Genomic DNA, 27,100 nt, shown 5'->3' on the forward strand with positions numbered 1-27,100 from the left:
AATGTAAGGGAAATTTCCCACGAGTGACCATCATGTATATGGGTGAATTCACCTAAAATTTTCAGATTTTGCATCCCAGTAATACATTTTCGGTCTCAATGTCCAATCAATGCTGGTCATATAACATCACGTGACAAGCAAAAATTTAGCAAAAAGAAACCTAAATGGTCAATTGTTAAAAATTGACCGTCCTTTCACTTCATGTTTTATGTTTTTGCACAAGTTGGAATTTTTCACTCCTCTGAGACCACAATTTCAGTTTGTGCTGAAATCTGAATTCATATAATCTTCATATTTACTATATCTGGTGTTGGTTTGGAGCACTGGATCGGGGGGGGGGGGGGGGAATTCACTGTTCCTCTACCTTCGTCCAATCACTCTATATTTCGTATGAGAATGGTGTTTGAAAATTCACACTCAACCTGTTTGACTAAGTGCACTGAGTAGTAATTTTTTCCCTTGTTCTGTATTTTGTTATTAATCAAAAAAAGACCATTTCATCTAACATTTTTTTAAAATTTTCTTGTTCTTTTGATAGTTTCTTGCATTTCATGAATTATAATGTGAATACTCAAACGTGAAATTAGTGATACTGTTTATTAGTTGTCATGATTAAAAAACTGTGGGTATTTGTGGAATACGACTATGGTAGTCCAGGTTGATAAGATATTCGTGAACTGTGCCACAAGATGCGCAGGTATATCGTGTGTTCGATACTCTCTTTTGTTCTTGCCAGTGCCTTCTCTGAAACAAGGACTATTACAAAAACAGCACCATGATGATCAAACAGCACATTGCTATTGAGGAAAGTCTGCGGAAAAACGTTTGGCGTACGTACCTCTCTGTGAAAAACATAAAAACCTGTTCAAAACCGGCTGTGAACTGTGTAAGTAACAGTCCAATTAGTCCTATTGTGCAAAAAAATAAAATAAAGGGGGTGGTGGAGAAAAGACTCCCCAAACCTGTAGGAGACCCTCTGTGTCTGGCTGGGGCCCACCAAGAAGAAGCACCTCTCCCCATTTCCGGAAGAACACTCTTGGTGTCTAGATGGGCCTACCAAGAGGAATTATACTCAACAACAAAATCCTCCTCACAGTCAACACTTACATTTTTTGTAAATATCTTCATATAATCTGGAATGTGCGTAGGGCCTGCGATGGGCTGTTCCCACAGCTCCTGCTGCCCATTTGTGTGTGTATGTACTGATTGTTAATATCTTCATATAATCTGGAGTTTGCATAGGGCCTGCGATGTGCTGTTTCCACAGCTTCAGCAGCTGGTGCCCATTTTTGTATGTACCAATTTTGAATTTACTAAACAGTCCTGGGAGACTGTGGTCCAGCCGAGAGGTGAGCAGAGGGATACCCACTGGTTTACCTGATTGAATGATCTGGGGAATCAGATGCCTGAAGGGACGTTGCCCATGCAGTTGTCTGAGGTTCGGGAGTGTAATGGAAGCCTTTTTACGCTTCATCTACCCCCTTGGGAGTAGCAGTCATCCTTTGACAAAACTGGGTTGAAGTCGGATATACCATGGGTGGAGAAAAGAAATGATCAAATGAGCATGTTTTTCGTTATTCTGAATATATGTGTATAACTAGGATGACCAAATGAAAAAAAAAACAATTTTTCCACTGATGTACGACCAATAGCAAGGGCTGTCATTTCAAATTTTCCGGGGGGGGGGGGGAAACAAAGAACATGTACTCAATGTATTTATAATTTTATATATATATATATATATATATATATATATATACCATTTTTAGTGTATTTTCACTGGACCCCCCCCCCCTCCCCAAATAACGGGCCTGCCAACAGCTCATGTTAAAATAATGAATCCACGATTTGAAAATTTCAAAAAAGTGAATAGTTTTTAGCAAGATTGGCAAAATTAATATATTTACTAAAACAATGAAATATGACCCAAAGGGGTCATACTATGTGTATAGCTCACAAATAAATAAATAAATACATATATATATATATATAGACACTTTTATCCACTACAAGTTTGGATTCTTGTTCCGCAGAGCACATGATGACTTTTTTGGGACGGCCCGTATAATAAACAAATATTCAAAATTTTATCACAAAAATGAGAAACTTTGCCTGGTTTTAATTTATAGAAAAATTGCCACGTTTTCAAGACAAATAAACGTGTTGACCATTCGACCAATTGAATTTTATTTGTCTTGAAAAGTAGCAATTTTTGAATAAATATTCAAAATTTGTTATGGGTTCTGCGGAAAAGTCAGGCGTGCCACACTATTACGTACTGTCCAGAAAAACATCTGGTTGTCTGTTCCTTTTTTGCGTGTTTATGTTCTCCAATACAAATTAGCTTTGACTAACCTTTGGACGCACTCCGTGTGTACACACACAATGGGAGGAGGATGTACATTTCGAAGGTTCTACCAACAGCAAAGTTCCTACCCATTCTGCCACTCCAGTGATAGGGTTTTGGCCATATATATACATAGTTTTTCTTCCTTTTTAACACATTGTCTGGCCTGCAGGCAGAGTGTTTTGTAGGTAATATGTATGTCCACTAATAATATATATATATATATATATATATATATATATATATATATATATATATATATATATATATCCACTAATGAAAAGAATCACTTTTTTCTTCAAGCAATATTAGTATTTTACGAGAAAATTTTTTAAAAAATAAATACATATTTATTTACAGAGGCAAAAACAATTTCATTTTTTTACGGCCCTTTTTTTAGTGGCCCGATGCGACCACACCTTTCGCACCTGGCTAAGTTCGGCCCTAGGTCATTGCGTCCACCTTCATTAGACTGTCGATTCACTAGAACATAGTGACATATTTTGCTCGAGGCGAGAAGCCTTGTTAAGCACTGATCCTTGCATATGTTAGTTCAATCTATTTCTCAGCACACTGGTGGCTTTTAAGGGAAAACTTCCCATTCCAAGAACCAATCAGACAACAGAATCAATAGCCTGTAAAAACTTAGTATACTGAACAGTAAAAGTCAATTGCATATCTCCACACAGAATAATAACGCTATCCCTTTGACCGCCACTTCAGTGTTTGTCAAGATGGCGAATGCCCCAGGTAAAGTGATCTTTCTAGGGCCCTCTACGTGTTTATTTCTTAAAAATTTAACCAGATTTTATTTCCAGCCCCCCTCCTGTCTTCACTCCAGGCCTCTGGGCCATGCCTGGGTGGGCTCGTGCATTAAGACAGCACTGTCCTGCACTCGGAGGCCTCTTTCTAAGTGAATTTATGGCATGGAAAAAAAACTGATGAGAATCATAAAGGACCCCAAGCAGTGGCGTAGCCAGGGGGAGGGGGAGCAGAGGGAGCGATTGCTCTCCCAATCGAAATTTTGCCTACATTGGTGCCTATTTTTCTAAATGACTTTTGATCTTTAAAAAAACTTGAAAAATATTGATTTTTTCATTTTCTACCTTCATTGACTAAAATGAAATGATGAGTAAGGGGGAAAAAAAATTTACATTTATATTTGCGCTTCTTGCAATTTCACAGTGATTGGGTTTGTACTAATCCTTAAGAAAAGAATGAAAAAAGAAAGTTGAGGTTTTCATTACCATTTTTGACAATTGCTCTCAAGCTCTTCATCTGGAAACATGTTCAGACCAACCTCTGTTCCCCCACCTTTATCAAAGGGCAGAATCTTGCCCGCTTCTAGCTGTAACTTTTTTCTCTTGCTATTGGTAGTTCTCGATAGAGCTCCTAGAAATACCTTTCGTAGCTATGAGGATATGGAGTTCACGAAAGCTCATTCTGTTCTGAAGGGCCACCAAGAGCATTGACTAAGGCGCCTTTTGAAGAAATTAGGCACGGGAACCTATTGTGGACAGACCACTGAACCCATGAAGTAATGGCTAGGATTCAAGCTCCAAGATGTATCGCCTTTCCTTTAGGTGTCTTAGGTAGAGCTTGAGCTTCTAGAAATACTGCTTTATGTATGGGTGACTTAGATTCATAGTGCCTAGAAATGCCACGTTATCTGCTGGTGCCTTGGCAAGAGCTACTAGCTTGTGTATAGGGCAGTGTCAAAGACTAGGAAAAGGTGGAAAACTGCTATGAGCTTTTGAACCCTAAAAAGCCCAAGATTTTGGGGCCAAAAGGGGATTCTGGAAGAGTTTTTCTTAAAGGCGGGTAAATAAAAACCTATAATCTTGGGTCAATAGCACTCTGATATGTAGACAGGGCCGGACTTAGGCAGGTGCGAAGGGTGCGGCCGCAAAAGGGGGGATAAAAATGTTTTGATTACACATTTTGACCTCAACTTCTCAGCAAAGCAATAGCTTAAAATTCAGTCCAAGATAGAGAACCTCTAAGGTTAAGGGCGTGGGTAGATAATCGGTTTCCTAGATTAGAACGAGAGCCCCAAATCTTCGAGTGCCTGGGGGCCCAATTGCAATTTTTTTCACTGGGAAGCGGGCACTTTTATCCATATTTATTGCCAAATGGCATTTTTTATGACTACGAAGGAGTTTTACAGTCGTTCTCGGACACCAGAGTACCTATGGACACCCTGGGGTATAGGAAAACCCCTGTTAATAGGGGCCGCAAAATACTTAAGCCCGTCCCTGTATGTAGAGAATGGGAGACGAAATCATAGTCTTCTATATTCGTACAACAATATATTGTACTATATTATACGGTGATAGTGCATAGTTTTACGTTAAAATGTGACTTTTTCAGAAGCATTGCCTTTTTTCATAGTGTAGTGTCTCTTTTCTATGAATCATTGTTTGTTTCATCATTATGCATATACAGCAGTGTGCCGAATCAGAGAAATTACTCCAAAAGTTATGGGGGGGGCAGCAGTGTGTTTGTTAACACACCCCGTGCCCCCCCCCCTGGTTTCGGGATCAATCCGTGACTGCCCAGAATAGCCTGATGGAGAGGGTTCTCGAACACTTTTTATCCCCGAGGTGCCCCTTTTCCCTTATTCAATGATTATCCGCAAGCTCTGCCAGCTTCCTGGAGCTGTTTAACAAAACATATTTTCGAAGAACCTTCGTCAGGGTCACCACTCCATGCCACATCTGATAAAGATTGGAGACGCACAGTTTGAGAATCCCTGGCCTAATGTAAAAAAAAAAACCCCACTACTAAGTACCGAATAAGCACACATCAATACACCAACGCGTTGAGGTGTCCCTCAAAAAAGGGACATATAGGGATGAGCACACACACTTTGATAATCCGTTAATATATTTCAGAAATAATATAAATGCACTATATATATATATATACTCATCGCTTTTTAAAGCAGAATACCGGGCATTATTTGTTTCTTCATTTTCCACAACATCACATTGGTGGTCTATCAAATTGGTGGTTTTACTTCTAATATGGGAGACAGATGGCGAAACTTCTCAAACTGAAACCATGCATAACTATGACATCATATATACGTTATGGTCACGTACATTGGCGTACGCAAGGGGGGGGGGGTTGGGGTTTTCTGCATATGCCTAAATGGTCACGCATAATATAAGACAGAACTTTCCGGCATGCATTAATTTGTTAGAAATTCCATAAGACAAATGTCTTGGAAGTACATGCACGATTGAGTAGAAGTAGTGTACATGTGATACGTGCTTACGATAAGAGTGTTACATGATAAAAGCGATTAAATGGAAGCATTAAGGTTTCTCTGTACTGTCATATCTCGGAATAATTTTAGAGAAAGAGAAAATAATTTTTTTCCTTTTTATTTCATATTCTCCTATCATTTTTTATATTTTAATCAAAATTTTTTCCAACTACCTTTTAAGGTGACTTCCCAGTTGTTTTTAGTGTTTGCATTTGTATGAGTACACAAAACATAAAATGGAATTTATATTTTTTCAAAATTAATTAAAAAATTAAAATACATTAATCAATTGAAAGATAATTAATTTAATTTGAAAAATAACATCAACTGGAAACAAATTTGATTTTTTAAATTGGGAATTTTAAAGTTCTTTCCACTAATGCGTAATTTTATGTTTGCGCCTTAAGCACGAACAAAAAAATGTTGCCTTTCACAATTTCGCTCCCTCATGGACCAAAACCTGGCTACGCCACTGATCCCAAGGTTCATGTCATGTCAGCTTCACCCTTATGGAGACCATGCTTCTGGTTTCTTTACAAATTTCATAACATTACCGATTGAACAATAATACATATTCTGGAGTGTAAAAATGTTCATAAAAGTTCATTAGAATCATGGAAGCTATAGTACCAAAAAAAATTGTCGGATAGGCTGTGAGACCTAGAATTGGTCTCTAATTGGAGCTAAAAATTGACTGTAAAAGTTGAATGTGACACCGCTCCATTACGGAAAATTAGTTATTTTTTATACATTTTTTTATACGAATTCGTAACAGATGTATCAATACAGTGATATGTAATTTAATTATTTTCGATTGAATGTTATGTGAATATCATAGTATAGTAGATTTTGATCTGATGATATTGCTGTAATTTTTATAATCAGTATGAATGGGAGTAATTTTGTGTGAAGCCAAAAAACCAAGTGGAAATAACGATTTTCACTGATGAAAAACTTATTTCCTGAATTTCATGGACCTTTTTACACTCAGTAAGGCTTATTGCCAACTTACAAAAGACCTATTCATACCTTTGACCTTATTGTTGCTGTGGGAGAAATCCTATCAGTGAAAATCCGGCACCCTACTGTTGACAACTGGAAGGAGGCATCGTCTTACCTCAAGAGGCCCTGCCATTTTTCAAAGGATTTTGGTAAAATCGTGTGCCCGATTCAGAAGATTTTCTTTGAATGTGTGTTGAAGTTACACATTCAACAGTTACACACATTAATTTTACACATTGAAGGTTAATCATTGTTCTATAGTTTTTATTTCTACAGTTTAAGTCAAAAAAATTTAATTCTTTAGTTTTTAATCACTATATTTAAATTTCTGAGAATTTCATATAAATATTCTAAGAATGACTCAGGAAAAGAAGTCATCTCAAAGTATGTAGAATCAAACTGAGATAATGATCAAGAGCGAACTCAAAAATAAACACTTACCATTTTAAATGTGAAATGGGTAAAAAAAAAGCAAGATCAAATGTTCAAAAATGCTTAAAACTCAAAAGAACAAAATCACAATTTAGACTTGCATAAGCAGCAAAAACAAGAAAAATAATTACTTTTCTAATGAGTGTTTCAAGAGTCTCCTTCAGTGATTTTTTTTTTAAATTAGTGATTATCAGGTCCACATGTTAAATCTTGAAACACTCATTTTCAAATTATTTCTGAAATAATGTATATACAATTGTAATGTCTATATAATGTCTATTAATAATATAAATGTGAAATACCATACATTAGCCTCTCATCTGTTGATATTGTAGAGAATGTAAAATATCAAGAAGTACAAGATTCATTGAGAGACTGGTTATTTGTGGAGATGAAGATTACAAGGAAGAAAATTCATCACTGCCCCCAAGGGGACTCAAACCCCGGTCTCTCGCTTGCTGGACGAGTGCTCTACCATCTAAGCTATGGAAGCAGATATTGTTTCAACCTTGGAGCATATATATATGTTGAAAGGCACCTTACATGGATGGCGTAACAATCAACTAATAGCTCGTGAATGACATTGGCTAACCAGATGGCCACATGTATATAGAATATGTGCATATCAAGAAGTGTCTCAATTTTTTTGATTTAAAAATTTAAAAAAAATTATTTCTTTTAGAGGAAATCCCTATGTATTTTGTACCTCGTAGGGAAAACACACCCCCTTCTTCTGAGCAGAGATAACACTTTTTTTTAAGTAAAAAGTAATCCTGTGTATGCTACTACATATACATACTTGTATATAAAAACTGTATTTGATTTACTGCCTAAATTTTAAAGTGCTACAAAAATTGAATTTCTATTTTCCCATCATGTACTTTTTTTCACGTCAGTCAAAACACCAATCGCTTGCTCTGCAATTTTGATGCGTAAAAATCGCCAAGCAATCACGTGGTGGTCTCCAACTAATTCAATTGAGAAGTGAGGGAAAGAAGAATCGTAGCTCGCTTGTCGAGAAATTTGTCCGTGTGCAGAGGCTCTTACTTTCAGTATGTTTTTATTGTAGAACCATTTGCAGCAGTAAGCGCGAGTAGTGACTGTGGTTTCTTTCTATCAGCAGTAGAAGGGGGTATTACGGAAATGTCTGCACCAGTGTCGATGAGAAACGAAATCTTGCTTAGCAGGTCTGCGATGTAAAGGCAACTGCTATATGGAACCGACTCTCTCGTCGCCATCAGCAGTGCCGTCTTAAGACATGAGCCCACCCAGACACTGCCCGGGGGCCTCAAGAGAAAAGGGGCCTCACAAAAATGAGATCTGGTTGAAATTTCTGAGAATTTTGCCTGGTAGGGCCCATGATGCTCTTGAGATGGCCCTGGCCATCAGTTGTCGGTTTGATCGTTTCCAGAATAGAAACTACATGGTTGCACACACACACTTATGGGCGTAGGATCTGATTCACTGTGATACCAGCAGAGATTGTTTTAAAACCTCACAGAGTTTGCACCTTCGTGGCGATTTCGATTGTGCGGATGTTGTGGGTTTCCGCACTGTTCTTGAGATCAGCAAAGCGTGTTGACCTGCAATGTCAATGTCTCTATTTTTTCTCTCAGCTGTTGCATGTCAAGTTGCTGTGGGTGGTCGAGATTTGGTGAAATATTCGGTACCTTTCCACTGACGCTGATGATCACGTCAGCCATCTCTGATAACTTTTCAGAAGTTTCTGAATTTGTAGAGAGGATTGCCTGAACTTGATATGGTAAGCATTGTATCCATAGACTTCGACTGATTCGGTTGTCGGATAGATCTCACATTTCTTGGAGTAATGCAGAAGGTCGACGATCACCCACCTCAACTTCATACATCAAACGTTACATGTGTCGTTCATCTGGTTCAGCAAATTAAGCTTGGAGGAGTCTTCTGCGTGAGTTGTACATGTATTCTGCCGGCGGATTCCAGACGAGGTCACTCACATGTGCCAAAACATTTTTATCCATGGTTGCAACGGTTGTGTGAAAATTTAGTAGAATCAGGAGTGATTCCACTCGCCAGGAACTGAGAATCCACTTGTTTGAACCATAGATGTGGTTGTTTGGCCCAAAACAGAGGGGCTCTGACAGCAACCTGAAACATTTCCATTGGCTGTTCAGTTGGATTGGACATTGTTAGTAGCCGGGTCACCAACTTTAGCATAAAATAAACAACGAGAAACTTATTCATATGAAAGAAGGTACAACCTTGTTGAGTGTGGGCGGAATGACAACAGATTTCTTTTCTTCTCACCCGGAAGCGTGTGCTTTCTGTTAATGACCGCAGCGCCACATAGTCTGTTTAATGATGAGCTTCAATTGCCGAGATTGATGAAGTGAAAAATCAAATTGTTGTCAAAACCTAATGAAATTACTTCGGTGAACACTGATTTCAGTGATGGATTGCGAATAAAGGGCTAAATTTCTCCTAAACCTGACATGGTTTATTGTAGGCTCTTTAAAATGCTGGTGCAATGGACAAGATTTTGTTAAGTTTGACCAATTCTAAAAAAAGAGTATTTGCATAATTGTCAATGAAAACTTTTGACAACAATTCGATTTTCAACTTTGCCAAGTTCTTTCCAAATATGAGCTTAGTTTGTGTGTAGGTTTCTTAGAAACTTCACAAATGCAAGGTTTTTAGACTTGACATATATTTTTTCCATAATCGATTATCCACTATAATTCGAAAATGCTTTGAGATAGGACAGGGTTGGTAGGGTTTTTCGTGATCCACTTGGGCTCATCTATCACCCCCTTTTGTTTGGCAGAACAGGTCAGATTCCCCCATTGAAGAAAACCAATATTTTCTGGATATTATGTTCTAGTGCCTAGCATATCTGGTGTCTCGGCAGAGACCAGATCACTTTCCTTTCAGAGTTCATTTCGGCATAATATCCAGAAAATATGTTTCCTTGAGATGTAGGAAAATGTCAAACTTACTGATAATCGGTAATAATCACTTACGGATGATTATGCATTATCACTGGCATTATGCATGTATATAATGCATAAAATTACAAATGTATAACCACATATTTACCATAACATATCCAATTGCTAGTCTACAACAGTCAAGTGTTAAATGAACAAAATATGGTGATCTACATACTGTCTAATAAATTCCTCTTGCCATGATGAATTCGATTCAGGAACTTTCTTGCATGCTAAAGCTGTTGCTTTGATGATGAAATCATTCACAGACAGCTTTATACCTTCTTTATTTAAAACTTCATTAAATTTTCGTCTGACTCTGCATAAGAAAAGATTTTTCTGAGATATAAAATTATGCATTACCTAGCATAATAAACATGCATTTTAAACATATTCTGATACTAAAAGTCTTATTTCATGTGTGCCATAGATGAATAAAACTGACAATGCAGTGTTCAAAAAGACTTTTTTTCACTTATGGAAAATTTTGTTTGTTTCACAATATTTTTGCCACTCTTAACACTATAACCATAGCACTTTCTGTATACCTAGAACCATGAACTGGGTCGAATTGATTCAAACTGAAAAGAAACAGTTTTCCATAGACATAACTGGAATTTATTTTCAGTTTCTGGGTTTTCCCTACTTTTACTTGTTCTATACTTCCCTACTTTTACTTGTTAAATCTTTTCTTGTTTAGTTGTGTATTCAATAACAGAAAACTATATTTGTTAATGAATATAAAGTGAGCTTTAAAATTAGCTAAAAAATTATGTAAAACAGTAAAAATGAGATTCTGTACACTGTTCCAATAGAATTTTTTTTTTCAATAATCCCATAGTATGAAAAAGATAAAAGATGAAGCTTGTGAAATTAATTATCAAATTAAGTATGAGAAAACCCATATAATATAATTTTGTTAAATAAGAATTGATTTCTTACAGACATATTGAATTTATGATACGCAGTTTGGAGCAAATTATTTTCGTGATTCTTGTACATTTACCGCAAGTTGAAGATGCAAAAATTAACAGTTTTGTTCCCACATTTTGATGTTACCTAAAACAAGACTCGTTTTTTTAAAATCTTTTTTGATTTCTGACGAACAGTTACATAATCAAGTGTGCACACACACTTATTCTTGCGTAAGGGCAACACATATGATGAACGATGATATCCTCAGTTAAACAACAGTATCGTCAGGACGTCGATGCGACGTTGAATAAATACGAGCGTCGGAAATTTCTATGTATTCAATATCAAACAGTACACCAGTAGCACATTGATATAGAATGATATAGAGATTTCAATACCGTTCGACATCGTTTACCGATGTCATTCTACATAAAAATAGCATATACAGTAAAACCTCAATAAGTCGTCACCTCATGTTATCGAAAAATTATGACGGCTTAAGCGTAGTGACGACTTAAGCGAAGTGCCGTCAATTTCAATGCGTGATATTGTGAAAATCTTATAAATTTAATTGAATTAAATTTATACAATATAAATGTTATGTTACAATTAAATTAATTGTAACATAACATTTATTAAAATATTAATTAAAATTACAATATTAATAAAATTTACAGATTGCAAAAGAAAAAATTGAAGTTTTTACGTTTTTAGAGATCTTATTACTCAAGTTATTGTATTAAAATATACTGGTACAGTTTGGTTTTATACTAGTAATTTTTTAAATTTAGACTAATCAGAGCAATTGCTAGATTAATTAGCTTTTCTTCGCAACAGAAGTACTGCACATCAATTTAACGTACACATAGAATTTAATTTCAGTGTTTTAATTCTTTATCAGTAGTTCATGAAACTACAAGGTAATCTTGGTAAATTTTATCAAGGTCATCTCGGTAAATTTTATCAAGGTAATCTCGAACACAGGGTCCACTTTGAGGGACGTGTGAAGGGCCGGGGTAGAGAAAAACACAACATTAGAAGACCTCAACTTTGGAAAAAATGTGTGGTTTTTCAACAAATATAATTTGTTCAAATTTGAAGCCTTTGCAAAAATCAGGTCTCGCTCGAACAGTCCCTAATGTTTAAAAAACTTTAGTCGGCAAATAAACTTCCCCAGCGCAACTTTTAGAACTATTCCATTATTATTAGAACTATTCCATTTTGGAACAAAAGGCTTTTATGGTGACTTTCAAGCATTTGGCAATGTTGTTAACAAGTTTTTTTTTTAAAGGAAGCCATATAAATTATCTGTTCCGCTATCTCAAACTTCTTCATAGTGACGAGTTAACAGAAATTAGCGACGAGTAAACGAGGTATAACACTGTTGTCTATGAAAGCTGAACATGCCTGAAAAAAAAACGATGACTTAACGAGGTTTTACTGTATTTGTCTGTATAGTTCGACCGATGCTGACCCGACACCGTTCGACGTAAAAATGGCATACATTTATTGACACAGTTCGACGTAGCAAATCCAACATTGTTCGGCGTCGTTTACTGATGTCGTTCTAAGTAAAAATGGCATATATTTGTCTGTATAGTTCGACGTCGAACGATATCTGACCCGACACCGTTTGATGTAAAAATGGCACACATTTATTGGCGCAGTTCGACGTAGCGAATCCGACATCAAACTATATCTGACCCGACACCGTTCAACGTGAAAATGAAATACACTGGTCGACATAATTTGACATTTACGCGATTACATTATTACAATATAATACATATGTTGACACATTTCTATTTCGAGAAGTCATCCCTTTCTTCATCCTGCGGCACACTTTATTTCAAATAAAATAGAATTTTTTTTTTATTGATTGTCACAAAATTGTTTTAAATAACTATTTACTGTAATTGGTCACAAAAAATAGATTTAAATTCAAAAACTCAGTCATTCTGCTGTTAATTTAATTTAACATTGAATCTGAGTAAGTTAATACAGTGTCTGCTTTTGCTAGGTTGAATTTTGGGCAGGGATAGGTTTAAATATCTTCTTGTAAGATTTATTATTTGTAATAGATTTCTGTATTCTATAGCATCAAATGAAATGCAGAAAAGATTGCTTTCCACAAATATAATGACGTATGATAACGAAAACAGAAGTATTTCTATATGTTTTTTTTTTAGCAATTCTTGAAAATTCTTCCAATAAGTTATAACAGAAATGAACCATGGCCAATATTTTAACTATTGTTTTCTCTCAATTTCTCAGTTTCCACTCTTACACATACATTTATAATTTGAAAAAAAAAAAAAAATTTAATAAATTCCTTGCACTTAAGTACTCAGATACTGTGCAATCAATATCTGCGACTTCAGAGACTGCTTTTAAAATTTAATCTGATAAGTTCCTTAAAATTTTTTTGTTATTTATTTTTTAAAGCAGAATCGGCTTTTGGAGGGGCACAAGGATCAAATTATTCACAGATAGTATAAAAGAAATTATTTTATTCTAATATTTTAATTCTCAACAAAAATATTTTTAATTTTTGATCTCAGTGGGGGGGGGGGGTGGTGAAGGGAAGAGGGCCCCTTATAACCTCTCCAAAAATTTTTTCTTTTGATGAAAATTCGTGTTTGGAACTTGGGATTGCGCAATGGTAACCGGTTAAAAATATAATTTTCTAAAGATTTCAAATTTTGAGTTGGCTATTCCTTTGAAAAAAATTCTGGTTGCCATGGCGATGACACAGACCTAATATGCATACATTACCAGTTTGGAGGATGCAAGGAGGGACAGGTGGGCCTAGTGTCCTGGGCTCTGGACTGGGGGGCACCAAATTCACCCTTTATAACTGCTTCTACATTACATAGATGTGCCAAAATGTGTACTTGCCCCGTTTGAGAAAGTATCTAGTTGCGGTGCTAGATAGATGGCATCACCTACTGAACACAAAACGCGCCAAATGCTGGCCGCGCGCACACATAAGCACACTGTTAAGTTTCTCCAACACAAATCGGGTGTAGCTCCCATATTCAGGTGTGAAAATATGTGGCAGTTAAATGGCGACAGATCAGAATTGTGGACCATCGGGAAGGGAAATAAAATCATTTTACCAGGAAATCCAAAGTGTGAATAGGAAATGAGAAGATAAGTGTCTGAGAAAAAAAGAATCTTATTTGCTTTAAATTTGATCAGAAGATATTGAAAATGCTAAGGTATTTTTAACGAAATGTAAAATCAATCAGAAGGGAATTTATACATTGATTATTAGTATAAGTAAATATATAAATGTGTGCCTTCAACTGTTAATTAAAGTGGATCCTGCTTATAACGTTTTTCAAAAACAGTCATAAAAAACGTTATAAATAGGAAAACACTTTAAACAGGAAATCTCAATGAGAATTACTTATCGTTAGGACCAAGAAAATAAGTTGTAGTAAGTGGAATAACATACGACTAAACAGGAGAAATGTTATAAGCGGGATCAACTGTATATTTGGTTTAGATTTATTACATGTGCGGAATTCCATACATTAAATTCTCAGTGCTAATGAGCTTCTTTCAAAGTTTTTCTTACTAGTAGACAATGAAATCTTTTTGGATAGAACATGTTTTTAGAAATGAATTATACTTGATTCACACATACCTTCTTCTCTTACCCAGAACATGATCCACCACTCAGTCTCAACCAAGAAATATAAGCAGGTGATTTAAAGATAAATTTTTTTTGAGAGGGACCCACTTTCACTCATAAAGGACCAAGATTTTTCAAATAACCTGGGTCCTGACCCAGGTAAATTAGAGTCCAGTGGCATCTCTGGAAATGTATAGCAACTGAAGCCAAACGTCGTACAAATGAGTAAGGTCAGAAGCGTAATAGGGAGACGTATAGAAAGGGGTTCCATTACATTTTCCTAAATGCAGTAAAATCTCCAAAGATGATCACCTGTACTCAAACACAAATAAGCATCAGTGGTCGCCTCTATTCGGCATAAAATTTTTATTGGTGGAGCCCCATAGGCTCCTCTTTTATTTATCAAATTTACTGATTTATTTTATTTTCTTCGAGTGGCTGAGGAGTCCCTAGGAAATGCACACGGAACACTGGTTGAGAACCGCTGCTTCAGTGAAAAGTTTCCCAAACTTTGTTTCATAGCCTTTTTTTTTTTTTTTTAAATTTTCTGATCTTTCCTAACTCAAACCCACCCATAGGACCCTATACTTAACCCATAGCTTCTACTGACCCTCTGGACTATTGTATCACTTGGAAGAAAAATTTTCGTTGTAACGTACTTCTCATTATAAACGAATTTTTACTTTTAGTCTGTAAGGACATAAAATTATTGAAAATTGATGCTTTATCTGCAGTGGAACGTCATTGAGATCATTTTGTTTTTAATGAATGAACATAACTCGTCATGAAATTGATTTTTTATCTCAAAGCAGTTGATTCTCCAAGAGTATAAGACATTTTTCATAGAATTTCGTATCATCTAAGCGGTTTAGATGACAGACTGAACAATTAAAAGTTGAACTATTTACATTCACTTGCATGGATATATGGATATGTCAACATTTTCCATCAAATCGGAAATTATACATTTTAAAATAGTTTGATGTTTGGCTGCTCAACTCCAAAGAACTTCTAACTACATTGGGCCATACCTGACAAGCCTGGGTGCTTTATATATTTGCTTGTCATTTCTTTTTCTTTTCAAGTAAAAAAAATCTCCCAGGAGCCCCTGCCCATTTTAGACATTATTCATGTATGCACTTGTGTGCATGTGGACTCTAATAATTGAAAGAAAAATTTCTCAACAAAGAAGCAAACTACACATGCACACAAGTGCATGTGTAGTTTGCTTCTTTGTTGAGAAATTTTTTCTTTCAATTAGTGAAGCAGCTACAGTGCTAGTAACTAGAAATTCCTAAATACACTGAAGAGCCAAAAAAACTGGTTCACCTGCCTACTATCGTGTAGGGCACCCGCGAGCATGCAGAAGTGCTGCAACACAACATGGCATGGACTCTACTAATGTCTGAAGTAATGCTGGAGGTAATTGACACCATGAATCCTGCAGGGCTGTCCATAAATCCGCAGGAGTAAGAGGGGGTGGAGATCTCTTCTGAACAGCACGTTGCAAGGCATCCCAGATATGTTCAATAATGTTCATGTCTGGGGATTTAGGTGGCCAGCGGAAGTGTCTGAAGTCAGAAGACTGTTCCTGGAGCCACTTTGTAGCAATTCTGGACGTGTGGGGTGTCGCATTGTCTTGCTGAAATTGTCCAAGTCCGTCGGAATGCACAATGGACATGAATGGGTGCAGGTGATCAGACAGGATGCTTACGTACCTGTCAGAGCCACATCTAGACGTATCAGGGCTCCCATATCACGCCAACTGCACACGCCCCATACCATCACAGAGCCTCCACCAGCTTGAACAATCCCCTGTTGACATGTAGGGTCCATGGATTCATGAGGTTGTCTCCATACCCGTACACGTCCATCAGCTCGAAGCAATTGGAACCGAGACTCGTCAGACCAGGCACATTCCAATGTCGGTGTTGTCTGGCCCAGGCGAGGCGTAAAGCTTTGTGTCGTGCAGTCATCAAGGGTACACGAGTGGGCCTTCGGCTCCGAAAGCCCATATAGATGATGTTTTGTTGAATGGTTCGCACGCTGACACTTGTTGATGGTGCAGCATTGAAATCTGCAGCAATTTGCGGAAGGGTTGCACGTCTGTCACGTTTAATGATTCTCGTCAGTTGTCGTTGGTCCCGTTCTTGCATGATCTTTTCCCGGCCGCAGCGATGTTGTAGATTTAATTTTTTACCGGATTCCCAATATTCACGGTACACTCGTGAAATGGTTGCACGTTAAAATCCAAATTTCATCGCTACCTCGGAGATGCTATGTCCCATCTCTCGTGTGCCGACTATAACACCACATTCAAACTCACTTAAATCTCGATAACCTGCCATTTTAGCAGCAGTAACCGATCTAACAACTATGCCAGACGCTTGTTGTGTTATATAGACATTGCCAACCACTGCGCCGTACTCTGATTGGTTCCATATATCTTTATTTGCATACGCATGGCTGTACCAGTTTTTTTGGCTCTTCAGTTTACATGGACGATAGAGGATTAAAGAAAGTTTTTATAAATTAAGGGAAACTAACAGAGATTCTTCTGCGTAAGTGTATACAGGTAGACCTGCAAAACTTAAAAAAAATTAATAAAATGAAAATTACATACTCTAACGCTTTATTCATGTTTATATTCATGGACAGGTAATAATGTGGTATAGTTCGTTTTGACTGCATCAAACGTTTGGATATAACCTACAAAAAAAGCAAAAAATGTTATTTAATACATCAAATCTTCAAATTTAAAGAAATGCATTCAAAAGCACTTTTTTTATTGAATGGAGTTAAGATAGCTATAGAAACATACACAATGGTCATAATACCTTCTACACTCTAGATTTTACATTTCTCAAAGGCAGAAACTGGGTATACACATGAGTCACCACAATCATTCAGTTTTGCATATCATAAACTTGGGTAATTTTAAGACAAAATTGCACAATTTTGAATAAGGTATCTGTAGGGCACAGCAAGTCGAACTCATTTAAAATAATGACAAAAACTTTGATAAAAACACAAATAACACAGACAGACTTGCAGCTCACTCAAAATATGACAATATCGTTGTGCATCCACACTCATAAGGACAAGGAACAAATAACAAAATTACAAAGACAAAAAAAAAATGGCAACAACGGTACAAGATTATCTGCAATGAAACATACACTCAAAAATACAATTATAGATAGAACAAATGAAAAATATATAGAAGTTATCTCAAAGAACTTTTTCACTGAAAACTTTCTTCCGCAAGCTGTAACACCACCTGTACTGTAATTATCAACAATATGATTTCCGAAGGAAAATGCATCAATAACCCTCAGCATGCTTATTTGAAATTTAATTACTGAAAATCTATATACATAGAATAATATATCCCGACTTAAGGATCATTTAAGTATTATGGCAGCATCGATCGGGGGGGGGGGGGGGGGAGAGAAGGGGTTTCCGATTTGCTGACTTTTGATGACAAGGGGGGTTTGGATGATGCTTACGTCATCAACCACCCTTTATGAAGATATGAAATATTTTTAATGGCAACTTATTTATTCGGTGCATCAAAAACGGAAAAACCTTTCGATAGTTATTGAGCACCTCAACTAACATTCTAGAATAGAATATTTTTATTTCATGGTCAGAAACCATTCGCAAAGCAGCCAGCTGAGAAAAAAAATTTAGAACCATTTACAACGCACATTCACACATTAGATCCATTTACATATGCAGTAGGTACAATGATTTACATTAATATACAAAGAATATACAAATCATATACACACACATGCATGCAAACCAATACATACATATAAATATATATATACACACATATGCTCTGATTCTACCATGGACCAACGACTTACACAAATCAAATCAAAAATCCCTCAGAGTTCAAATAAATTCCTAAATCTTACATCTGACAGGAAGAAAAAACATTTTTCATAATTAGTTTCGTAATGTTTAAGAAATTCTGTCATTGTTAGTGATAGGGCAGTTAAGTCAAAATATTTTAATCTGTAATAGTTATAAGATCGACAATGAAGGAAGACATGTTCCCCTGTTTCTAGATCATCTTCATTGCAAAATGCACAAGGCATTGATGGAAAAATAGCCAGTGTATTACCGCCGATGTAGATCCTGTCCAATCCCAGCTGTAACTGAGCATAAATTCTCTTATATTTTAAGCTTTTATTGGATAATGAATATTTATCAACACCGAAATCTTGTTTAAGGGATTTATACTGGGGAAAACTAGTTTGGTTCAAAATATATGAGTAATCATGTTTGGTCACAAAATATCTGAATTATTTGTGGGATATATTTTTTAAGTATAGAGGGGTCCTGGGTCTCGTTTATAAAATTCATTCCCCAGCCAACAAAAATGTTCCAGATTGTATTGCCCAATTACGTTTGTTATCATTGGATATTTTCGCCCATTTAAGCAAATCTACTAGATATATTTTCGGTAGTCTGCCTGATGGCATTTCCAAAATTCATATTAGGAAACAAAGTAAAAGTTTTTTAAAAAGGACTGACATTATTGGTAAACCAAACTCTGATCCCGGTGTTTCCCTTGGGAGTTGTAATAGTTTTCTTGCGAAAATATTTAAGATTACGTCAAAGTCGTTTATACACTATCTACCAATAAGTATTTGGACAACTGTGATATAAAAGAAAAACTAACTTTATTCAAAGTTGGTAGAGCCTCCACGAGAGGCAGGCACAGCGTGAACCCTCCGGGGCATACTTTCCACAAGTCCTTGTGTGACGGCTAGTGGTATTTTCTTCCACTCGGCTTGGAGAAGACATGTCAGTTCCTTCACCGATTTTGGACGGGTAGGGCACCCCTTAATGCGGCGATCCAAATCGTCCCAGAGGTTCTCGATAGGGTTCAGGTCTGGGCTCTGGGCAGGCCAGTCCATTCGATGAACCCCATTGGCACCATACCAAGCCTTGGTTAACCTCGCAGTATGACAGCTGGCATTGTCGTCCTGGAAGTAACAGGGGTCCACCCCGTAAAACTGCCACAACGTAGGAAGCACATTGTCATCCAAAATAGTGCAGTAGGCATCGGCGTTGAGCTTACCATGAATGGGGACCAAGGGTCCCAGTCCATACCAGGAGAAACACCCCCAGACCATAATTCCACATCCGCCGAACTTGACTGTTGGCACAATGCATTCTGGCAGGAGACGTTCTCCAGGCAGACGCCAAACCCAGACCCTGCCATCCGAACGGTAGAGGGTGAACCTTGATTTGTCGTTCCAAAGAACCTGTTTCCACTGATCTACGGTCCAATTTCGATGTGCTTTGCACCACATTAACCGAGCAACGAGGTTGGACCACATTAACCGAGCAACGAGGTTCGGACTTTGTGATCAAAGGCTTATGGGCAGCAGCACGACCATGAAAACCAATCAGATATGCTTCCTTACGGATGGTATTCATTGAAACAATACCCCCGGATGCCTGTTGAAACTCCTCGCGGATGAGGGCCATCGGTTGGGTGCGGTTCTTCAGAATTTCTCTGGACAGCACCCGTCGGTCTCTATCTCCCAGTTTCGTTGGTCTGCCGACTCGGGGCAAATTCCGACAATCACAGCTCACCTTCCACTTCTTAATCACATAGGCCACTGTCGATTTTGGGTACTTCAGCTCGCTAGATATGTCCCTTAAGGATCGGTCATTTTTGTGATACCCGATAATTATACCTTTCTCGAAATCAGAGAGCTCCGAACTGCGCGGCATCTTGCATGCGACTAATGCGATGTTGTTTCCTACACGATATATAACGACGGAGGGTGTGACGTATCTCAGGACCGCAGATATCGTCATTTGCATAGGTGTCCAAATACTTATTGGTAGATAGTGTATATTCAGTGACCCAAATCGGAGTGCCATATGAAAGAGCAGAAGTCACAAGAGATGAAAATAACTTAAGAGCTACATTAATTGATGTACATTTAGTTTGAGTGAGAACTGGCGAAATCACAGAAATAGCATTTTTAGCCTTTGAAATAAATATTTGTTTGGCCAATGAGAATTTTCCGAAGGAAGAAAACGGTATTCCCAAGTAAGTATAGGATGACACCACTTAGATGGGTGTTCCCCGGAAGTTCCATTTTTCGCTTTTTTTAAGCTTTCCACCCCTTCGAAACACCATAACCTTCGTTTTATTAACATTTACTTCTAGCCTATATCTTGAACAAAATTTTTCAAGGATTTTAATTTTCTTTTGTAGGTCTATCACACTTTCAGATGCGATAACAGTATCATCTGCATAAAAGAAACAGTGGACTGCTATTTCTTGTCCGATCCATAGGGGTTGGGTATCAGATTTATTCAAGGACTCAACTATATTATTCAAATATGAACTAAATAAGGAGAAAGAATTTCACCCTGTAGAATTCCACGGGTTACTGGAATTTCATTAGTTAGGCCAAAACTTGTTCTTACTTGCACTATAGCTGGTAAAGGGTTTATATATATATATATATATGTGTGTGTTACCGGCAACGTATGAAATCCAGGCATTGTATAGAAGGCATTCTATACAATGCCTGGTCGTTTCAGGCAAAGTATGAAATACCGGTTTTATTCTATACTTTGCCTAGGCATTCTATAGAATGACTAGTCCTTCTATAGAATGCCTAAACACAATCCAGGCAAAGTATGAAATATCTTCTTCCAACAAACTTTAGGGGCGGTATAAAATATTACATAAAATTAAAATTTCGCAGAATTTTCGTCATTTTCCCCCGGAAACGTTTCCCCGTTCGCTCTCGTGAAAAAGTATCTGTTGAGGGGCGGTATAAAATATTACAATTTCATCGAATTAAAATTTCACAGAATTTTCGTCATTTATTCCCGGAAACGTTTCCGTTTCGCTCTCGTGAAAAAGGATCTGTTGAGGGGCGGTATAAAATATTACAATTTCATCGAATTAAAATTTCACAGAATTTTCGTCATTTATTCCCGGAAACGTTTCCGTTTCGCTCTCGTGAAAAAGGATCTGTTGAGGGGCGGTATAAAATATTACAATTTCATCGAATTAAAATTTCACAGAATTTTTGCCATTTTTTCCCGGAAACGTTTCCCCTTTCGCTCTCATGAAAAAGGATCTGTTGAGGTTCGTAATTTTTTCTGAAAACATGCATTGGCCAGCGACGACTTCCATTCTTATTGGTGTATAATCGCACCATTTGATCCACGATGTCGACTCCTTATTTAATTTCGTTATTGTAGGCAACTGTTTCTGGGGTCTTTTTCACGTTTTCATTGATAGTTACATCCAGGGGCGGTCTTATGGCAGTGCGACTAGTGCAACTGCACCGGGCGCCAAATGACAAGGAGCGCTGAAACACGTTAAATATACATTACTAGAAAAATATCTTTAAGATAAGTATTTATAAAAAAACTATAAAATATATATGGAAAAAATCACCGAGATGAATTTTAAAAAAAACAAAAAAACAAAGATTTGAGTGTATATAATATTACAGTTATTTTTCGAAACGAAAATAATATATGCACAGTTGGGCAGTGCATAATATGGCCTCTTCCCCAGTTCCGTAGTGTGCTTTCTCGGGGGCAGTCTTTTCTTGGAGTCTCCTTGAAATGGTTATGCTCAGAAAAAGGAGGAGTTACAAGCCCTCCCCCCCCCCACTCCATTCGGCTCGTTGCACCGCCCAAGTTGTCTCAGAATAGTTACGGGCCTGCCCAAGTTGCAGGGCCCGGTGCTTTAGCTGGTGTTTGCCTGCCCCTTCCGTTTCTTGGTTCTGAAAGGGGTAATTTCAAATGAAGTTTATGAGTTTTATAAATATGAAAAGAAATCATACAGAAATATCACTAATTTAACCACTTTTATTATCATCTTAGCCCGTACGTGATGCGTGCACTACACGAATTTTACCATAAAACTCAATTAACATAAGTATGAAGAAGATTGATCATCCGTGATGAGTGTCCTGCACAAATGTGTGACGTTTTGCTTTTTTAATGTTTTTAAATCTCTTAATTAAATCAAACAAGTTGGGTTTTTATGCTTGTTCACGAGTTAAATAGCAGTGTGCCGGAGATGGGGGTGTGTGTCACCACACAAAGAGTGTCTGATAATATGGTAGAATGAATCTGTGCCGTATGACTAGCAAAAATTGCCTCCTCTGGCACATCACTCTGGATTTACGCCTGGGTGGGGGGGGGGGCTGACTGACTACTGTTTCTTGCACCGGGCGCCACTGGGCCTAAGACCGGCCCTGGTTACATCAGTATGAAGTGAACTCAGAACTAGAACATTTTTAATCTTTTTTTTCTGATAAGATGTCAGCGTGATATCAGTTCCAGTTTTGAATACTATCGACGAGTATAGATCCTGTGTTCCTGTATTTGCAGTTGGAGGTATCTCACGACGGTCTTTTTGAAGGGTCCCAACCAAGCTTGTCCTTTTCAAAAATGCACATAATCTCAGTGATGTAAAATAATCATCTGTTGTTTTGTTTCGACGTTCTCCTAGATAAGGTTCGACTAATCGAATTACATGTTCATAGACAAGTTGATTTGCTGGTCTGGTGTTATCTGCCCCAGTGTAATCGAAACTGATTTTCTGTCCATTCAGTATATATTTGGAATCAACGCAGGCAAGAAGCCAGAATTTTATCCTAAATTTATCTGGCTTACTTGGGATATACTTTGTAAATGGACATCTTGCTTTTGAGGGTAGAAGTTGTTCGTCCACAGTTAGATTGGGCCCTGGTTTGTAGCAAGTCGCACTGTATTCTATGAATGAAATCCATAGTGAACATGCAAGAGAAAATTGGTCAGTTTTTAATATTTCAGACCTTTCAGATTTCAGATCGAATCGCATGAATTTCAAAATTTCTTTGAAACGATGTCGTGTCATAGTTTGGGGAAAAAATAGGGGACCCCAAATCGCGACGACCACAATGAATTCAGTAGGAAGTTTTTGCACCTCTTGCATACATAATGGATATCGTTGCATCCAGTTCAAGCAAAGAAACTGACCAAGAAGTTTCATTCAGACGACAATGGGCTTCAGCTTCTGTATATGTCGAATCATTTTGTCGCAGAAAATAAGGCATCACGAACCCAGAACACTTTCATTTATGTTTTTTGAACGCATAAAATGTGGGACCTTGATTTTCTCTCAATATATTTTGCGATCCTCGACATCCTAAAGTTGAGGAAGGTTCTATGATTTTCCATATGCTCCCATCTGCTGCAGTTTCTTAGATCATTTCTGTGGCTTCAACGAGTTATAATGAGTCACACCACGGTCATTTTCTGCACACGAGATCTAATTAGACCGGGACCTACAATTTATTGCCGATTCCGAACGGCAAGCTTGTTTCTATGCTCATCATCGAGAAGTTGGTTCACTAACTCCTCAATGGGGGACTTCCTGCGGTAGCAATTTTTTTCTGCGGTCAAGTCACCGTGTCTGTTGTACCCCTGTGTCAGGAAAGTTTTCTGACAAAGACGAACTGGGTATCGAACTCGCGACACCTCTAAACATCCTTTGGTACTTTAGGTGAGTATCTTATCGACCTGGGCTACCGCGCCCGAGAAATAATTTTATATTGATTTAAATCTTCGTCATCAGAACCGCTACTTTCTTCACTACAGTTCGACATAGGGTAGATCTATGCTCTTCTGCACTTTCATCATAACTGCTTCCAGAGTTTCTCTCATCTAATCTTTGCATCTGCTGGAGTATTTCTTCAGTAAATATACGTTTTCTCGTCATTTTAAACCAATGTTTCCCAAAGTGGGCAATATCGCCTCCTGGTGTTCGATAGAAGCCACGCGTATAACAGAGGAGATCCTATGGGTTCGCTTGAGTTGGGGGGGGGGGGGGGATGAGGGAAAAATTTATCTGAAAAAGGGGGCGGTGGAACAAAAAGTTTGGGAAACTATGTTCTAAACTAACTGTTTGAAAAGATCACATGCACTCAAATTTTCTACGTCCCAGAATAAACAATTTAGCGGATAATATGGCAAGAATGCTTAACAAAAACCAAAAAAGACACACCTGCTGACGACACTTGCAGATAAGAATGAGAGGAAAAGAAAGGTCACACACAAGGTCAAATGCAAAAAAGACTTTCAGAAGGATTATAACCTACTTAGAAATCAATTGTGACGACGATAGTAGTATTTGCCGCATAATGTGCTACAATATAAGGAAGGGTCACTATGACTCCCTTCGGTCTTTCTAGGTATATCTGCTGGTAGCTTCGTTGTTAAAAAATATAACGAAAGGAAGCTTTGGTATACAATAAGAACATGCTAATTCAGGAAAAGTCCAGAAATTCCAGGTGGTTCGGTTTATTCTTAGCAGAGATATGTAAGCTTAAACAGCGTGAAGGGTCAAAAAGACCCCCCGGTTCCGTCTTTCTACTGTTAATATTTAATCATTGATAAATGGAACTTGCAAATGCGGATTATGCGATATCATTTTGTCTTGAAGTAACCGAAATTTTCATCTATGGATTTATGAAAAAATATAATGTATAAAGCACCAGTTAACTCATCCTTTCGAGGGAAAGTGACCGTGGTATGTCGGTCACGGAAAACAAATAGGTATACGTAGGTTTACCATATTTTATCGGTGGAAATACGGGATATAGAGATCCTAAGTAAAGAATTGGTTATTGTTAGGCCGACCATATTTGCTTGAGAAAAATACGTGAAATTGGGATTCGAAATACGGGAAAATGCGGGACAATGTCAATTATAGATAAATGATGCCAAAAGTAAGCAAAGTCGTTAACTCGTGCTAAAATCACAGAAAATTCGCCAATCGCGAGAAATAAAGCGCCACTTCAAATTACAGTGAATTAAACAAAAACATGACAAATGTGTGAGATGAATATTCTTGTTTTTAGTCTCTTAATGAGGCTTTTTGAATCACGTGATATTTCCCTTTTTCTGGAGGGACATACATGGTAACCAATATGGCGACTTCCTGCGCAACTCATGAAAGACATAAATCAAAATTAAAAAAACGTAGAAATGAATTGTTTTTTTTTTTCTTTTTGATGGGTGCTAGATATTTCAAAAATTTTCTTGAAGCTCAAGTTATCGATTTGCCTGCTTTTGCTTCAAAAAATGCATGATTAAAGCTGCGGAATTTCTTCAGTGTAATTTATGGGCCCATACATATTAATTCTCATTTTTGTGCTTGAGAAGAGATAAATCAATGTTATTGCATGAATGTCTAACTCAAAAGTAGGTCTGGCTAATTATTTTATATTTAATTTCCTGTGCTTCATATTTCTAAGCGAACTCAATTTTTTGAAAATCGAGAATTCAGTTCAATTTTTAAAATCATTGATGAGACGGAAAACCCTACTAAATTTCCACATTTCTACGGTAAATTCGGCAATTTTAACATTGATTTCCATGGGAAAAACATGCTGTGTTGGTCCCTCCAAGTGATACTGATGATCATAGCCGTACGCAGAATTTTCTCGAGGGGGATTTGAGATTTGTTTACCTTCTGAGGGAGTTTTACCTTTTTTCCTGTAAAATAACACTATAATCTTGGCTCGGGGAGGGAGTACGCCAATGCTGATGATGATTATGAAGTCTATTCGAAAAGCCTCATTATCGTGATGTAATTTCAAAGCTGGAAAGATAATTTTAATCGTTGATTTTGAAGAATAAAAAGTCAAGTTGACTTCGTTGAAAATATTTGAAAACTCGGGACATTTCTGCAAAAAAGTCGGGACAGCAAAAAAAACAGAAAAAAAACCGGGACTGTCCTGAGAAATACGGGATGTATGGTCACCCTGCTTATTGCTATTCTATCTTTAAAAAAATTGTCAAATGTTGAAAAATTGCTAATTATGGTTAAAATTGATGGGAAAGAAATGCTGATGGGTATGTACGAAGAAGAAATACAATAAATTGCAGTAAATAAAAATGTATTTCACGAAATAAATGTTATGTTGATATTTTTTTTTTTAATGTCTTGTTTTTGTTATGTAAAAAAGAAACACATCACAAATATACGACATGAACGTTTATGTTTACAATCATAATTAATCATACCGTGATTTGTAAGAAATTAAAACTATCTTCCTCCACGTTTTCAGTCAAGTGAGTTTAGTCGAAAATACGGGACATTTTGAAAAACAAATTTGAGACAGTTAAAATAAAAGATAAATAGCAAAATATAGGCCTTTTTAGTAAACGTTTTGTGGTGACCTTATGCTTATGACACATATGTCACGCATTTCCCGGGACATTCCAGTATTTTCACTTTATTTTTGGCTGTCCCAACTTTTTTGCAAGAATGCCGTGGTTTGTCGCGAATGTTCTACATTGTAGAATCTACAAAGCCTACTTTTAGATGCTTATAGTTTTATACTTTATTAAAATCAACTATTGAAATTATTTTTCGATGCATAAATTATATCACTGTAATTACAACTATGAATAAGAATATTCACCTCACATACGTCATGGCTTTTTTACTTTCTTGATAAAGTGAT

At 37.1% G+C, this 27,100-nt stretch overlaps 1 protein-coding gene across 5 annotated transcripts in view; it reads right to left on the reverse strand.

Annotated features, from left to right (window-relative positions):
• muc (dihydrolipoamide S-acetyltransferase muc) overlaps positions 1-27,100 on the reverse strand; it is a 291,233-nt gene that overhangs the window by 161,671 nt on the left and 102,462 nt on the right. For all 5 annotated transcript variants that reach the window (XM_089236511.1, XM_089236509.1, XM_089236508.1 and 2 more), the window contains 2 exons: positions 17,197-17,282; positions 10,197-10,337 (listed from right to left, as the gene is read on the reverse strand). In XM_089236511.1, coding sequence (XP_089092637.1) covers positions 10,197-10,337; positions 17,197-17,282 — 227 coding nt within the window. The remainder of the gene's footprint in view (positions 1-10,196; positions 10,338-17,196; positions 17,283-27,100) is intronic.

This window comes from Pholcus phalangioides, unplaced genomic scaffold (genome assembly GCF_987345545.1).
Source record: "Pholcus phalangioides strain wild (caught in Gottingen) unplaced genomic scaffold, Ppha-v1.0 ptg000009l_1, whole genome shotgun sequence".
In the NCBI taxonomy this organism is placed as follows: domain Eukaryota; kingdom Metazoa; phylum Arthropoda; class Arachnida; order Araneae; family Pholcidae; genus Pholcus; species Pholcus phalangioides.